Source organism: Rhinichthys klamathensis, unplaced genomic scaffold, assembly GCF_029890125.1.
Source record: "Rhinichthys klamathensis goyatoka isolate OS25496 unplaced genomic scaffold, OSU_Roscu_1.1 h1tg000126l_1, whole genome shotgun sequence".
NCBI lineage: Eukaryota > Metazoa > Chordata > Actinopteri > Cypriniformes > Leuciscidae > Rhinichthys > Rhinichthys klamathensis.
In genome coordinates, this window is record NW_026606663.1 from 156751 (window position 1) to 174564 (window position 17814).

Below are 17814 nucleotides of genomic sequence, written 5' to 3' on the forward strand. Positions count from 1 at the left end.
GTTACAGTGTTTTGTCTTTGTGTGCATGACCTTGTGAACCATTTATATACAATTATTGGCCATGTTTTATGCACAGGCTACTTGGGATGAACTCTAATATCACCCATATTATCATAGTGGTTATCAGTATATTTTAAGCTGAAAAGCAGACTTTGGTACTTCAAGTATTGGAATATTGGCATCATATCTCCTAATGAAATATACCACATACCAAGTGAATTTCTGATAACCACAGCTGCTGATTTTTCCCTGTCAAATTAAAAGGGTCTTTTTTTTTTTTTTACAGTAATAGCCTTATCAAACTCCACTAAATATTTGTCTAAAAAGCAATGCACATATATATATATATATAATATACATATATATATATATATATATATATATATATATACACTCACCGGCCACTTTATTAGGTACCCCATGCTAGTAACGGGTTGGACCCCCTTTTGCCTTCAGAACTGCCTCAATTCTTCGTGGCATAGATTCAACAAGGTGCTGGAAGCATTCCTCAGGGAGTTTGGTCCATATTGACATGATGGCATCACACAGTTGCCGCAGATTTGTCGGCTGCACATCCATGATGCGAATCTCCCGTTCCACCACATCCCAAAGATGCTCTATTGGGTTGAGATCTGGTGACTGTGGAGGCCATTTTAGTACAGTGAACTCATTGTCATGTTCAAGAAACCAATTTGAAATGATTAGAGCTTTGTGACATGGTGGAAGTAGCCATCAGAGGATGGGTACATGGTGGCCATAAAGGGATGGACATGGTCAGAAACAATGCTCAGGTAGGCCGTGGCATTTAAACGATGCCCAATTGGCACTAAGGGGCCTAAAGTGTGCCAGGAAAACATCCCCCACACCATTACACCACCACCACCAGCCTGCACAGTGGTAACAAGGCATGATGGTTCCATGTTCTCATTCTGTTTACGCCAAATTCTGACTCTAACATCTGAATGTCTCAACAGAAATCGAGACTCATCAGACCAGGCAACATTTTTCCAGTCTTCAACTGTCCAATTTTGGTGAGCTCTTGCAAATTGTAGCCTCTTTTTCCTATTTGTAGTGGAGATGAGTGGTACCCGGTGGAGTCTTCTGCTGTTGTAGCCCATCCGCCTCAAGGTTGTGCGTGTTGTGGCTTCACAAATGCTTTGCTGCATACCTCGGTTGTAACGAGTGGTTATTTCAGTCACTGTTGCCCTTCTATCAGCTCGAACCAGTCTGGCCATTCTCCTCTGACCTCTGGCATCAACAAGGCATTTCCGCCCACAGAACTGCCGCTCACTGGATGTTTTTTCTTTTTCGGACCATTCTCTGTAAACCCTAGAGATGGTTGTGCGTGAAAATCCCAGTAGATTAGCAGTTTCTGAAATACTCAGACCAGCCCTTCTGGCACCAACAATCATGCCACGTTCAAAGTCACTCAAATCAACTTTCTTCCCCATACTGATGCTCGGTTTGAACTGCAGGAGATTGTCTTGACCATGTCTACATGCCTAAATGCACTGAGTTGCCGCCATGTGATTGGCTGCTTAGAAATTAAGTGTTAACGAGCAGTTGGACAGGTGTACCTAATAAAGTGGCCGGTGAGTGTATATACTGTATATATATATAATTATTATACTCAGACGTGAAATATTACACATTTTGTTATGAATTAAATATTTGATGTAGTGTGTAGAACTTCCCTGATGAAGGAATGAAAGAAATAAAGTGAGTTCTATGAATAAACGAGCCTTATGAAGGTGTGTAAATACCTGAATCCTCACTGTCATAATATGCTTTATTGTAGTGATGTAGGTCTAGGCGTGAGGCCAAATCCTGAGCTGACACGGGCGTCCCCCTGGGGTCAGCATAGAGCAGCAGCAGTGGCTGGTAATGCCCCTTTATACAGCGGGACACCACATCCTTCCACTTGGGCCCAATCTGTGAGAAAGAAAATGAGAGCAAGAATGAGAAAGTATAGTTATAAAGCAGTTCAAATAATACATTTGACAGATTTTCAAAATAGCAATCCCAACAGATCTCAACCAAATGTTACTTTTACACATTGTGGAAAACTAAACAAAAGCAGAGGCCAGGTTGAAATGTTCTGGCTACCCTGAATAACAAAGCTGAGACTGAAACCCAAGTCCAACACTTTTCAGACGAATCTTACCCTGACTCCAACTTCCCAAATGGACGACTTTCTCTACGCTTCCTCCATAACCAGACAGGATGTCCGAGCGGCCGCAGTAACAGACAAGCAAGAACGCAAGCGTGAACTAGTTAGCTTTAGTGTGTGTGTTTGTTTGAGGTGGACTATCATGGCGGTTTCTCTCTGTAGGCCACACCCTGCCGCTGTCCAGCTGGGGTTGTAAACAATAGTGGGATATCCTTGTTTTCAGAGGGCTTTTGTAAGAGCTCTGCGCAGCTCACGTGTAGGTCAGCATAAGCCTGCCAGACTCCACGAAAAAAGCTGATTTGTATGCAACTGTCCAGGATCCACAGTCCTGCACTGCTATTGTGAATCTAAATCCTGCAGGTTCAGAACTAAGAGAATGACACACCGCGTTAGTGACGTAACGCAAATTATTTATTTTTTCCAGGTAGTTTCAACAGTTACAGGAATTAAGCAGTGAATATATCACTATAAAAGTAGGGATGCACAATATTGGTACCACATCAGTCATCAACCAATATTAGAGATTGGTATCAGCTGATATTGGACATTTTGGATAGTTAGTTAATTGTGCATGCTCAGTTCCTTTATTTTTACATTTAAAATCTTTGCTGTCATCTCAACTCTTACATAAACTTAAGCTGTAAAAACACACAAAAAAAGTATAACATGTTAATAAATCTTAATCAAAAATCTCAAAATATCCATATGTAATACTTAATAAAATATTGTTTTATTTTTCATTCATTTAGCCAAATTAATATAGATTTTTTGTATTTAATACTATTAATATTTAAATAAAAATGTACCATTTATACAGTATAAACAGTAATACTGTGAAATACTATTATAATTTATTATTGCAAATAACTGGTTTCTATTTTAATATATTTTAAAATGTCATTTATTCCTGTGATGGCAAAGCTACATTTTTAGCATCATTACTCTAATCTTTAGTGTCACATGATCCTTCAGAAATCATTCTAATATGTTGATTTGGTGCACAAGAAACATTTTTTATTATTATCCATGTTAAAAACGGTTGTGCTGCTTGATATTGTTGTGGAAACTGTGATCATTTTATTTCAGGATTCTTTGAGGAATAGAATAAGTTCAAAAGAACATCATTTATCGTTTGAAACCGAAATCGTTTGTAACATTTTATGCTTGTTTGATTGTTATAATAAGTCTCTTTGTCTGTCAACTGTTTGTATTATTTTGTAAAGTGACCTTGGGTTCTTGAAAGGCGCTATAAAAAATAAACATTATTATTATTATTATTAACAACGTAAAAGTCTTTACTTTCGCTTTTGGACAATTTAATGCATCCTTGCTGAATAAAAGTAATAATTTCTTTAGAAGAAAAAAATCTTACTGAGGCCATCCTTAAAAATATTTTGGTTTGCAGTAACAGCAACAAAAAAAAAAAAAAAGGGTCGGTAGGTAGGTCTATATTTTTTTTTTTTCAAGATTCAATGTAAAAAAAAAGGATAATTTTGGTCATGGTGATTAGGTCGGTATGAATTTAAACAAATTTGCATATCGTGACGTCACTGACTGGGTCTTCAACCCCCATGCCTTCGGGCGCACCATTGCGAACCTCATTCTGATACAGGTTATAGACCACAAACAATTTGAAATCTTTGTAAAAAAAAAACATATTTATTGCATTAATTCCAGCTGCATTCATTTGGAAAAAAATAGGCAGAATAAAAAAAAAAAAAAAAAAAAAAAGGAGCCACTAGATTTCAATGAAAGTGGATTTTCAGAGGGAAACAAATAAATTAAAATGACTAATCTCACCAGCGCCGCACCGACCAATAAAACAGCGCGTTTGGCACCATTCGTTTACATTTGACCCATACTGTTACAAGCCCCCTTTCTGGTCTAGGGGCAGGAAAGGAGGGTAACAAAAAGTTGCAGGGAGAGAGTGAGAGATTTGACCCATAAACATCTGCTATTATTAACGGAAATCAGTGTGGTCAAATGGCTAGGCGCATTGTAGGAAACTATAGGCCGATTAAGTAGTCCTGACATATTATGGAATGGTCGATTTTCTTTTGTGCAATTTAGTACATTTCGGTATGGGATGTGCTGTTTTATTGGTCAGCGTGGCGCTGGTGAGATTAGTTCCTGCCGCTCTGACCATTGGCTGGCGCAAGCAAACACTTCTCTCTGCGCTGTCGAGTCTGTCGCGCTCGCGCGTCTCGGTCCATTGAGCCACGCAGATTACAAGTCAGCGCAGCGCGAACTCTGTAACACACCGCGCTGTTTCGTCCCCCTTTCGGTGTGTTTGGCTTCCCACACTTATGTGTGTTTGTTTGTCAGAGCCTGCAGTTGCTGTGTGACGTGCGTTCGCGGTGGGCATGTCATGACGAGCTGGACGCGCTCCGAGGAAAGGCCGTTAACATCGATTCCCTATTTGAATTTCGAATAATGAGCGACTAAATGTAGGCTCATACAGACGTATTTCACAAGCAGCCGCGCCGCAGCCATCATCACCGAGCGCGAACCATTGACCGTGAATGAAACGAAGCGAACGCACAGGCCATAGTGTGACATGCGTAAACCAATGGTGTAAACATAATCATAATAGATGACACCACGGGTTTTTATTTAAAAGAAAGAACGTAGCCTACGCAATTTATATTCACAATACTTACTATAATAAATGTATATTATTTTATTGCATTTGTATTAGTTGTTTGAAGAGTAAAAAAAAAAAATCGGTCGGTCTTAATGCAAGTTTACAACCGGCAAGTCGGTCGGACTAAAAGGGGAAAAAAATAAAAAATTGGGTCGGTCCTAATTTGACAGGGTCGGTCGGGTTACGGCAAACAAGAATATTTTTAAGGATGGCCTGACCACAAACTTTTGAACAGTAGAGTATATTGTCGGCATGATCAAGAATTTTAATACTGGTGAATAGCTGTATCATTCCTGTGTATGTTATGACCATAATGTGCACTGATGACTATTGACATGAAGCGAGCTACTGGCACATATACCTGCATACACACTCCTGACTGGTGAGTCAACAAGCTGCCGAATTATGTAAAACAGCACGCAAGCACTAACGGAGCAAACACACATACATTCACCCACCCACTCACCACATGCTGGGAGCCTGTGGGGCAATGCTAAATAACCAGCCAACACATTGGACTATCCCAGTTAATGATTCTACACAAACTCCCCATGGACAGAGCAGGCAAGGAACATTAGACAAGGGCATGTATAAATAAAGCAATACGAACAACTGACAAACCAACAAGCTAAGAGCAGCGTCTTTCACATTCACCCAGATGATTACCTCTTTCACATGAGCATCATCGAAGTAAATCCACTTGCGGATTTTGGTTTGGAAGAAGAAAGTGGAGTAGTGTTTGCCGTAGTAACAGACCACTCCCACCAGGTAGAGCTCCGCCTGTTTGGCCTTGTCCTCCGTCACTCGGTAGAACAGCTACAGGTGAAACAAAGGAGGAGAGAGCGCTTATTACTTATACAGGCATACATTTTCACATACACACACATAAAAGTAGATGCACGCACAACTTACAAAGATTACATATTTTAAGTGACCATGACCATCTTCCAAAGGAGATTATTAAATCACCACTCTTGACCTCTAGATGCATTTCGGTTTACAGCAATCATTTGTTTGGGCCTGTTTAAAAAAGGTTTACATTTCACATTGAAACATGAACCTGGTACTTAGCGAAAAGTTAACCCACTAAGGACACCCTGTGCCCGCCCTGTGTCCTAAGAAAGTGTGAACTCAGTGGCAGACAGTAGCTTTTATGTTTGAGTCATTGATGCAACAAGTTTGGCAAGTTCTGCCTGTAATTCCCATGTGCATCACAGTAATCTCAGAGTCTCAGCACTGCTGCTTTGAGCCTGACTGCATTTATCACCATCTATATTCAAAGGGTTGTGTTTTTGGCTGTGGGTTTGTTCATCTACTTATGTCAGCAGCATTGAGTGTAGTTTGTGGGATTTTTTGACTACTGGCAGGGAGTTTCTTACATCTCCAAGCCGCAGGACGGTCCCCAAGCTATGAATGACGTCTTCTGCCAGGTCAGAGTGGTCTGAGTCCCACACCAGGCCAATGGTGATGATCTCTGGAGAGTTCATAAGGACACGTCGGATGCGGAGCTTCTCTCCACAGTTGCCCTGTAGATGAGAAAAGGGAGAAGGCTTTTTCATACTGGAGCTTAATGAAAAACACACAGAAAGATTTACACACACTGTTACTATTAATTCTCCTTCTCCCTGCCCAAACTTACACCTGTCACCCTTACATAATTCACAAATCACATACAGACACCCATAATGTTTGTGTGTGTTTAAGTTGCATGTGAAGCATGTCTTCATCATCCCTGAGGGTCAAGAAAACATGTGTGTTTCAGATCTGTACACCTTGTTCTTGAACTTTCAAATGCGTTTAATACATACTGAAAATCTTGCTGTAGGGTAAGGGTTAAAATCTCAAAACATATTTTCTCCCATTAGCACTAGGGAACAGACAGACCAAGCATAATATAATCTAATAATGTATGGATTCATTGCTGTATGAATGCCTTATATGACTATCAAAGAAATCTAACAACATTTTGTTATATGGTTTATACTTAAAATGAGAAAAAATTACTTGCCAAGGGGTTAAGAAACAAACTTGTTTTCCCTTTGAATTAAGTTTATTCTTCTAACCCCAATAAAAAGTATCTTTCGCGTATAAACAAGCCTTAACGCTACCGTTCCAAAGTTTTGGGTCGATATGATTTTTAAGCTTTTTGGAAGAAGTCTCTTATACTCACCAAGGAAATATTGTGAATATTGTGAAATATTATAATTTAAAAACTATTTTTCTATTTTAATCAATTTTAAAATCCTTTAAAGAGCATGTTGCAGGTAAAAAAAAAAAAAAAACTAAATTAATATATAACCTTGTATGAAAATACCATATGAAAAGTTCATGCAGGATTTAAAATGTTTTAAAACGACATAAGGGCACTAATTTAGTAGATAAAGTGAGCGTTTCTTGGACTGCTCGTAAAAACGGCTTTTTTCCAAAATCGCGTCATTTTACATCACGCTAGGGACCCTCAGCCTCGGCTCAGTGCAAAGTAGGCTGGTATTCAGTGAGAGCGGCCTTGAGTCAGTGTGTTTTCGGTAGTTTTTGTATTTTAATTAATCATCGTCATGGTAAATTATTGTTTGTGGAGGTTGCAAAAACTCCGGCCTGTCAGGACATCGAGTCCACAGGTTTCCATAACAAGAAAAGGGACGGTGCTGTATATCTTTCGTGCCTGGTGCAGTTTGTGCAGGTGAAGAGACGGGATTTCTCTTCCGCATCGGCTTCGCGGTCGTGTGTAGCGTTCACTTCAGATCGGAGGATTACCATCCCGGCGATATGATGGAGTTCAACATGGGATGCCGAAGCAAAAATATTGATCGTCTAATACTGTACCAATGGCATGAAATAGTGTGATATAGGTAGTCATGCTCTAAATAGAGGCAACTGGTAATTGAAAAACAAAATTACTCCGGTTGTTTAAATATTCAAATCTTTAATTTTCTGTTTATGTTATAACCCAGGTGAAAAATATGTATTAGAAATGTACTTGGGTATGTTTTTAGTACAATAGAAATATACTCAAGTATAGTTTTTATACATTTAAGGCGAGACACTACAGGTGAATAGGGTAATTTTTTTAACTAGCAGATATCACCATGAAACTTTCCCAGTTGATTACCTATATTAAGATGAGAAAAAAATGTATTACAAGTTTTCTGTAATTTAATGTTTAAATATGCAAATTAGGCATTGTCTAATTAAATATGCACAAATTTGCATATATTTCAAAAAATGAAATCTGAGTATTGGATAAAGCCAGGTTCAAAATTATTTTTTTCATTGTGTTCACATATTAGATGGGGAAAAAATTACAGAGGGATTTATGGATATCTACTTTTGTTATCCTGTAAATCAGAATATACTGTCAATAGCCTTAAAAAAAATTATTTTTGCCATGTTTTTTGGAATAAAATGTTATATAAATCGGGCTAGGAATAATATATTTACAAATCCCTCTGTAAATGTCTTCATAATATAACTAGGTACAAGACTGGAAAGTTTGGTGTATATAGGTGCTACCGAAGTGGAGATTTCGGACTTTGAGTATGAGAGAAAGGTCATTTTGAGAAAACGGGCTTTAACCCTCTGGGGTCTGAGGTGTTTTTGGGGCCATTTGGATGTTCTGTGATGCCCTTACATTTGTGCTTTTTTCAGTTATTTATAAACATGTTAATGGCAAAGGTGTAAATTCACTCTATATAGCACAAACAGGGCTACCATAATCTGTGAGCAACTTGTATGTACATTGTTTGTATTTTTAAGAGAATATTGTTTATGCGTGGTTATTGAAAAAAATTAAAATGAAAGCTGCTGAAATAAGACCACAAAACAAATACTAAATATGTGTCCACAAGACTTTTGACAAATGGATGTTGACGCTTCGAGTTCTGGCTTCAAAATGATCTGAAAATCATCCTTCCTAATCATTCACATAAACCAATAGATTGTTTTAAATTGTGAAAAACATTTTTTTGTTTGCCAAGGCAATATGCAGATGGGCGGAACGGCCCAACCCCTATCATGAATATTAAGTGGTTCTCAGACAGTGACCCTACATAATAATGAGCCTTTCATTCAGGGGTGTCACACAAGAAATAATGCAAGGACAATATATATATATATATATATATATTGTCATTGCATTCTTTCTTGTATATATATAGCCTAAATATATATATATATATATATATATATATACACACACACACACACACACATATATATATATATATATATATATATATATATATACAAACAATCAAAATATAAATGAAAGCCAAAAGCACATTTTTAGTCATACCTGGAAACAAATTCTAGTCAAATGCTATATGGGCCATTCTACAGAATCTTGAAAAGAAAATAGTCTTTTTCCATAAATGTCTTATAAAGTATTATTTTTTAAAGTAGACCAATACAATAAAAATAAACCAGTCGCATTTCAAAGTCGTTCGCGAAATGACCGCCAGGTGGCGCAAAGGGACATTTATCAAAACGTAAGTGGGGCTAATGTCAATTAACAGTAAGGATGAAATTCTACAAGTTATGGTAATTTGCAAATAAGCCTACAACAAACATTTATTTTTAAACAAATATTTTTAAATATGCAACATGCACGTTTAAACAACAAACAATACAATCTGAACCAGCGCTTCTGCTCCTGTATTGAGACATGCAGCGCGTTGCAGTTACGATCCGGGTTCCAGTGGCCTTAATACATTCACGGCTTTTTAAAATGTCACAAAGCGTTTTGAGATGGTTTTGAATGAAATATTGAAGTTTATAATTAGGGTATTTTGGCACACCACGCCGAGTGGCTATGCATTATTCTAAAATCTGGCTTTATTCTGGCATGTTGAATTAGAGTTTGACAAACGCGGCGGCGCGTTCATTTGAATTTATTTTTCTCATAACAGCTAAAAGAACTTACTGCGTAATTGTTGGTCATACAGATAAGATATCATCTTTTAAAACTGTAAAAGGTCTACTTTTATTCATGTAGGCTAAAGTAGGCCTACACTCACAGGCTAACGACAAAACGTTTTCTCGCTCATGACAAACAAACGTTTGGGCATTTCTCAGTGAGAAAATTCATAGCCGAGTGGTAGAACTTACGGTTCGATCATCAAGATGACACGGGTTCAAATCCCGAACAAACATGGTCTATTGTAAATTTTATATTTATTAATGCAGAGAGATTTGTGTAGCTCTAAAACTCTGGTACACCATACAGTTTTTTGCTTATATTTATAAAATAAAATTACCATGCATTTCCATTTTACACTAAGGAACAATAGTATCCAACAGAACGACTTTGCATCTGTACCAATCGTATGAGGCCAATCGTAATTTCAAAAGCAGTTCTGTAAAAAAAGTAATTTTATATATATAGCCAATATATATATATATATATTTTATTAGGCCTATTATTATTATTTTTTTGATTCCCTACAACCTAGAGTTTTTAAAAACATGGTTTTAAGTAAAGTGTGATTTGCCAGGGGGACGGGGATTTCCTTCTGGTCTAAACATCCCTGCTTCTGCTGAATTATTTGAATCCCCACACCCCTCCCTCCACAGTAATCAATGCTATAGGCTACTTCACCAATAGACCATATCAAATATAAAATAGAGATATGCAACAGAACAAGCACGTTTAAACAACGATAAACAATAAAATCAAAACCAGCGTTTCAGTTGTCCATAGTTCAAGTGGCCTTAATGCATGCACGGCTTTTCAAAATTTCACAAAGCGTTTTGAGATTATTTTGAATGAAATATTGAAGTTTATAATTAAGTGTTTTGGCAGACCACGCCGAGTGGCCCTATGCATTTTTCTAAAATCGGGTTTTATTCGAACTTTTGCTAACGACAAAAGTTTATCTGTCGTCTCTGTCTCCGGGAACTGCGCGTCACAAAAATGAACCGAAAGCCACTTCAGCTCAGTCACTATAAGAAATCGGCTCTGTCTAATGCCTTTAAATGTCTAAATATTCAGGCTAATAAATGTTATCTGATTATGTAATCCATATGAAAACGAGAGGTACAGAGGATCTACTCAAACATGTAGCCTATGTAAGCGCTTCCCAATGAGAAAATGACAAGGGTGAAAATCTCGCTCTAATGAAATGTAGCAGGCTAAATCGCCCTGAATTAAAATGTAAAAACAGATCAAATAATGTATTTGTCGAAATGTTGCGATATTGTTTCATTTAAGTTCATAATTATTCTATAGGCCTACATGTTATTTAATTTAGCAGCATTACCACGAAGCACCGTGGTTCGATATTTATTTGAATAATAAAAAAAATAATAAAAACTTAATTCACAAATTGCATGCCTGGTTGAAAGGATCCAAAGATCCCTGTAGAATTTAATATTAAGTTGAACATTTTGTTCATGACAACAAATGAACATGCGTTTTTTCAGATTATATTTAGTTTTGCTTGGAAAAAGCTGGCCCAAACCAGTTTTATTTCATCAATTATTGAAATAATGAAATATTTAGTAATAAACTTTTATGACAGAAAATTCACTAGGCTACATGTAACTTAAATCATTTAATTCCTTCATTATCAACACTGTCTAGAATAGCGATTTAAGTGTGAATTACGACTTCTCTTTGTGTTAAATCAGCCTCAGACTCCGATAGCCTGTGGGGGGTTGGGGGACAGTTCAGTGCTGTGCGCGCAGGACAATAGGCCTAGGTGTTAATGTTCCTCTTTCATGGAGAGCGAGGGAGACTAAATAAACTTGTTAAAAAGAGATTCAGCGCGAGAGAGGCAAAGAAAAACGCATGTTTTAATTTAATTATGTTGCTTTGGACAATTTTCGTTTTGTAGGCCTACTGTTTTAATTGTTTAATGTCATTTATTTGGCAATACAAATTTAAAATGTCGCAAGAATAATATTAGCCTAGTGTTTCTTATTTTGCATCGCAAAAGAAATAAACTCTAAACCCGATGCAACCCTGTTTTAAATAAAAAAAAACACTTTATTTAAACCTTGAAATGTTCGAACTTGGTTTCAAACTTAAGTAATTTTAGTGTTCTTTTACATTACACAATAATTTAGCAGACTAAAGACGAGCTTCTTCATTTTCATTTTCTGATGCAATCGGCTGACAATCTTCCTTCATCAGTTTGTGTCCTTTGTGCAGCGGCTGCGGTTCTACTGGAATGTAGCAAATTTATGTTGTAATGATAATTAAACAAAACTCTTGACTTTAAATAAGTAAACAGTTATAAACAGTTAGCTATTTAAGCATCAAGAAGGTAAAATATAAACGCTGTTGGCCAACATCGGTTAACAACATGTATGCCACATTGAGATTCGATCTCGGGTCGATTGAAGCTCCCTGAAGCTCGTGTTGATGCGTTGATCACTGAGCCACCGTTTGTACGCTGTTAGAGTTAAAGTCTTATGCTTTTGTAAAGCTTCATTGATGTAGCCTAAATGTTTTTATTGCAATGTTTTATGTTTTCATTATTTATTCAATTTCATTTCAGTATTTCAGCCTAATTTCAGTATTGTGGTAATGAATTATTTTAACTACGTTTCACTTGTTGAATTCATCTGCTACCAGCTTTCAATCGCTCTGAATGAGCAGCAGATTACGCATTAGAGAGAATAAACGAACACTTTTCAGAGTCTATGATTGTAGCGCCTCTTAGCGGTAAAAGGTAGCAAATACACCCCACATTTTACCGCCGCGGTGGAACGGCTGATGTGGGCGTTGTCATGGCTTTCCTCTACATTTGCGTTTGAATAGCGCGCGTTCTCCGTGGGCGTGTCAGATTAACGCGTAATGAAGTGTAATGAGCTGGGGAAAAAAATTCTGACAGCACTCTCTTTTCATACAGATTACATAAACTGAGAATATTTGTTTTTTATATAAATTACTTCATTGAAAAGAAGAGAATTCAAGCTTCATAAAGAAAAATCTCTCGTGCCTGTGTGACAAGTATTTGCAGAGTTAGAGTTAATTTTTCGGACGCGTTTCAGAATGGACTGCACTGACAGAGAGAAGGCAAAACTCGCATCATGTTTATTTTTCTTCATTTGACAAAAAGCACAACACTTTGTTTTTATTGTGAGTATACAGAAAAATAATATACACTAAACAGGATCGACTGATGTATAACACTTACATGTAAGATTAAAATCAACAGAGTATTTTGAGTCTCTTTTGCACTGATAAGAAAAAAAGTCTGCCTATCGCGCCGGCGCGATAGCCGACCCCAGGGGGTTAAAGATTTAGCATCAGCCAATGAATGAGATTGCGCATTTGCGCCCTTTTACTTTCACGATTGGTTGCTGATAAAAAGGAAATGACCATATTTGGATCCGACAACATTGTACAGGAGAGAGAGAGCTTTCTAACAGTGTGTGTGATGACAGGGTGCAGATCGCGATAGCGGAGCAACGGATGATTTACAACGCCAACTTTTGATGAATTTATGAGAAATCTACAGACGCAAACAGACAAAGTGTAGTAAAATAAAGACCTAAATGTGTATTTCAGACTTTTTTTCACCACAAGTCTGAAAGAAGACATGTTTTTGAAGACAAATATCCCGAAATCTCAAAATTGACCAGTGAAAAAAAAACGATGTTTTTGCCTGCCGTGTCTCGCCTTAATAGTATAAATCTACCCTAAAAATACTAATGTCTGCTGGCCTGATACGATGGTAATAATCTGTACAATATTGTGAGCATGCACAGTGTATATCGTTAGCGAACGTGTATATCTATAAGCACGTCTCTCACCAAGACACCTGTCCTGTTCTCCACTGGTTCTCACACCACAACTCATGGTGTCTCTGACCGTTCTGTCTGACATTAGTCCTGGCCTGTCCTGCTCTCTTGGCAGCATAGCAGGCTCATAATTTTATGGCTGTGGTCCGTCATACGAGTAAGTACTTCCTCAGCGTCCGAAATGTCATTGCGATCCATTGTTTTCCTGTTGTTTGAATCGACCGCTCTCCCGCCCGTTACGTCACGCCCGCCACGCCCATTTTCAGACGTGGAAGTAAAATTTTCTCACAAAAACGACTCCAGAAGCTTCTGTAGCGTATTTATAAGTATATTTTAAAGAAAATCTAGTTCCTACATTATTTTTCTATACATTGACTCGTTGGGTCCTCTAACCTGCAATATGCCCTTTAAATGATCATTTAGAATCATTCAAATATGCTGATTTGGTGCTCAAGAAACAATTACTATTATCAATGTTAAAAACAGATACATTTCAAAAGAACAGCACTTATTTGAAACAACATTATAAATGTCTTTACTGTCACTTTTGATCAATTTAATAAGTTCTTGCTATAGAACGTATTAATTTCTTTTAAAAAGTAAACATATCTTGTTTCAAGGATGTTTAGATTTTTTTGCTGGAAAGACAAAATACTGATTAAGAAAAGTATTTTTTTGCAATGTGATAAGCCGTCATCCCCTACGCACGGAAACTGATCTGACACGAAAACAAATGCGTGTGTGTGTGTGTTGCTTAAGAAGTTGGTCGTCCTCAGGGCCACGAGACAAATTAACATTCCACTGATTGCATCCTGTTTTGACCCAGCGATTACTCAATGGCCACCATCCTATTCAAACCCAGACAAGCACCACACACACACAGACACACTGTCCCAGGCTTCATTGTGCCTAATTAGCACTTGATTTGATGGATCTGAGTGCGTGGCGCTGTGTAGTAATGCTAACCGGGCAGTTGCGCAGGTCTCCCACGGTGCTGGCGTTCCTCAACAGCTCTCCAAACATGTCTGGGGTGGGCTTCTCTCTGCATTCCAGCATTCGCACTGCCTGGTTACTGTAGCATAACCAACACATGTCATACGTTAAGACATCACAAGCAATAAACTGCAGCTCTCATATCTGTAATTATGGGTGAAGTGTTTGTATTTGCTGCCTTTGATTTAGTAAAGAGCCTATAATTACTATATGACTTCAAATGGAATTTGTAACACTAACCTAAAAAGCGATTCAAGTGTTTGGGTGTATTTGTGTACAGTGTTTTTGTATTCAGGAGGGTGTTTCTGAGGTCATTTTCCAGACAGGTTTGATCTCATTGTTGCAGCAGAGGTGACTGCATCTCAAAGACACTGCAACACTGCGTGCCTGGAGCAACGTCGCAGCTCAGGCAGGTCTCAGGGTGACAGTCTTGCCAATGTCACAATGTTACCTGTACATGCTCCTCTGAGTGAGAGTGTGTATATACACAAGAGAGACTTCGTCATCATTCCACACAATATTTTTAACATAATTATTCCCACTGACATTCAAATACACAATATTATAAAATTATCTAAAATCTCCTGGCTTAGAAATTTTGACTGAATGAGAGCCGTTTAAAGCTGCTGGAAAACAGCCTATATGCTCACATCTTTGACCCAACATGAGTTGAATTGTATATTAATGGGCCAGTTGCTGAGCTGAATTCATAGCCATGTCCATAAATATTGTCTCAAAAGTTAGGAAACTTATTTATGCTGTCTCCCTCAGATATCACGTTTTGACAAATTATGGGATGCTAATGATAAGCTAAATATACTTACAATTCATACAGTACTGAAAACTATAGTCAGATTTTTTTTAAATATGTGTTAAGTACATTTATTCTTATTAGAATATTGAATGATGAATCTTTCCTTTCATGTTGCGTACTGAAACCGATCAGAGCCTGCCTATGTAGACTGTACTTAATATTCCATGTAGGCAGAGAGGCAGATCAGGCAGAAGTTTTGAGGCAGAGAATATTGTTTGGCTGAAAAACTTTAAAAAATATTTTTATTGTACTAATTTATTAATCCATTAGTTGTAATCCTTGCGACAGTACTTGGACAGTAACAGTACTCAGGTTCAAGGACACAAGAAGTCAATATCGTTGTGCAGAAAAAAAAAGAAAAAAAAACACTTCTCCACTGCAATGTCAGCTATTGTCATAAAAATCCTCCTTAATCACAGAGCCACAAACTAGAATATTCATGAAGCCCTTTCATTGTTGTTGTGCTTAAGTCTGTTTGTCCACGGCGCAAAGCATCTTCTGCACTGACAGTCTGAATGCAGTTATCCAGACTGCACTCGCAACGAGCAGCTCTAAAAGCAGATGCTGACAAAGTCTGACTGCAGAGGTTCAAGGGGAGCTGCTCTGCTGTGTGGCTCGGCTTCGGATCTGGCCACTCATCACCCATGATTAAAAGCAGTGGCCAGGAGACCTAGAGTAAAATTTAAGCTGGCTGTTGCCATGTGCTCTTGGCCATTGAGGGAATCTCTTTCTGTTCTGATTGATTTCACTGTGTTTGATGTGGCGCAGAGCTCATTTGCTCAGCTGGAGAAGAGTATAGGACATGATGTTTTCTGTGGCGTGCACAGTGTGGCCCTTTTTGGTCCCAGCTTTCAAAATGACCTCATTCTTTAGCATCGCTCACTGTTGTGCATGTGTATGTGCTGCAGGGATGTTTTTACTCACCACAAAGAGGTGGTGGAGATGTAGTGGACCATCTGAATGAAGGGTAAGGGGTCTGAGGAGGCTCCACAGTTGCTGCACACACACTAAAAGAGAAAGAAAACAATATCTGTTAAGTAATCCTTTCTATACAAATGGACAGAGTGGTAAACATTATTGTATATTAAAAACTAGGTGTATTAGGGTTCAATACAATTCATTAATTTACATTTGATACAATTAATTTCCGTTATTTTTATATGACTTTCCTATGATCTATATCAGTGGTTCTGAACCTTTTTTGGGCCAGCGCCCCCTATCCATTATCCAGGTTTACTACTAGGTATATTATTATATATAAAATAGAACAATAAATTAATAAATAGTAGGCCTATATTAAAAATAAATAGACATACGAGACTGTTTATTCACATGTTTAAAACATAGTTTAATAAAGCCAACATTTACAAATATTTTGGCAGTTTTTTCTTTTTCTTTATCCATTTGAAAATCTTAAAATATGCTATTATAAACTCGTAGGGGCAACAAATGAACTTCCGACTCTCTCCCATGCCACTCAAAGTAGATATAACATGGGCTGTCACTGGACAGTAAAAACGACCGTAGGCTATACGCTCATTGAAGCGGTAATGTTTGCACTTAGGTTTTATTACGCATTTAGGAGAGTATTGCAAGAAGCTGCTTACATTAACCTTACTTTTAAAATAAAAAAATAAAATACAATCATGATTTTTCATGAAACATTATGTTAGAATTGTAGGCCTAAAATACCTTGGTATCCGCTTGTTTTCATCAATGGTATAATTAATACAATTACAATTAAGTTGGTTTGTCATGATTAATTTGTGTTCATAATCAGTAAAAAAAAAAAAAAAAATCTCCTAACAAGAATAAACACATATGAACAATTAAATTATTATTGTATTATTAATTATATTTAACTATCTCGAAACTGTCCAAGCAGCGTTTCGCGCTCAGATGTGACGGCGGAATTAATACATTACCAAAATGTGATTACAGAATATATTTAAATTATCCATCAAATTGTCATTTTCTCCTTACAGTCTTGTGAGTTAACAATAATGCCTGACTAGTAAATTACTTGGTGAACAAAGAAAACAAATTGGCATTAGGCATAGGCATTAGTTAATGCGTAAAAATTTAAAAGTTTTACCTAATGAATCAAATTTTGTTTAATTAATTTTAAAATTCGTCATATAAATATTTAAAAATATATCAATTCAATTCAATTCAAAGTCAATGCTTTTTTTAATGGCTTTCCATTCCTCCGCTGCTTGATTTTAGTCAGCGCTGGATTCTAGCCACCACCGGATTGTTGTCAGCGCGAAACAAATTTTTGAGCACGTGAATGCTGATTCTAGTCAGTGCTTGAGCGCTAGTCTATGACTGGAAAAATAATAGAGTCGTTGCAAAAGAAATGATACATAGCTTACATGTCGCAGATTTTAGAATGTTGTAGCCAATTATTTTGCAAGTAATTACATGTTTAATCTTGTCTACCCTGGA

At 37.3% G+C, this 17814-nt stretch overlaps 1 protein-coding gene across 6 annotated transcripts in view; it reads right to left on the bottom strand.

Moving 5' to 3' along the window:
* The window catches only part of usp54a (ubiquitin specific peptidase 54a), a 69280-nt gene that overhangs the window by 15681 nt on the left and 35785 nt on the right, over positions 1-17814 (bottom strand). For all 6 annotated transcript variants that reach the window (XM_056256265.1, XM_056256264.1, XM_056256266.1 and 3 more), the window contains exons 6-10: positions 16291-16373; positions 14526-14631; positions 6194-6340; positions 5481-5630; positions 1764-1932 (exon numbers count right to left, since the gene is read on the bottom strand). In XM_056256265.1, coding sequence (XP_056112240.1) covers positions 1764-1932; positions 5481-5630; positions 6194-6340; positions 14526-14631; positions 16291-16373 — 655 coding nt within the window. The remainder of the gene's footprint in view (positions 1-1763; positions 1933-5480; positions 5631-6193; positions 6341-14525; positions 14632-16290; positions 16374-17814) is intronic.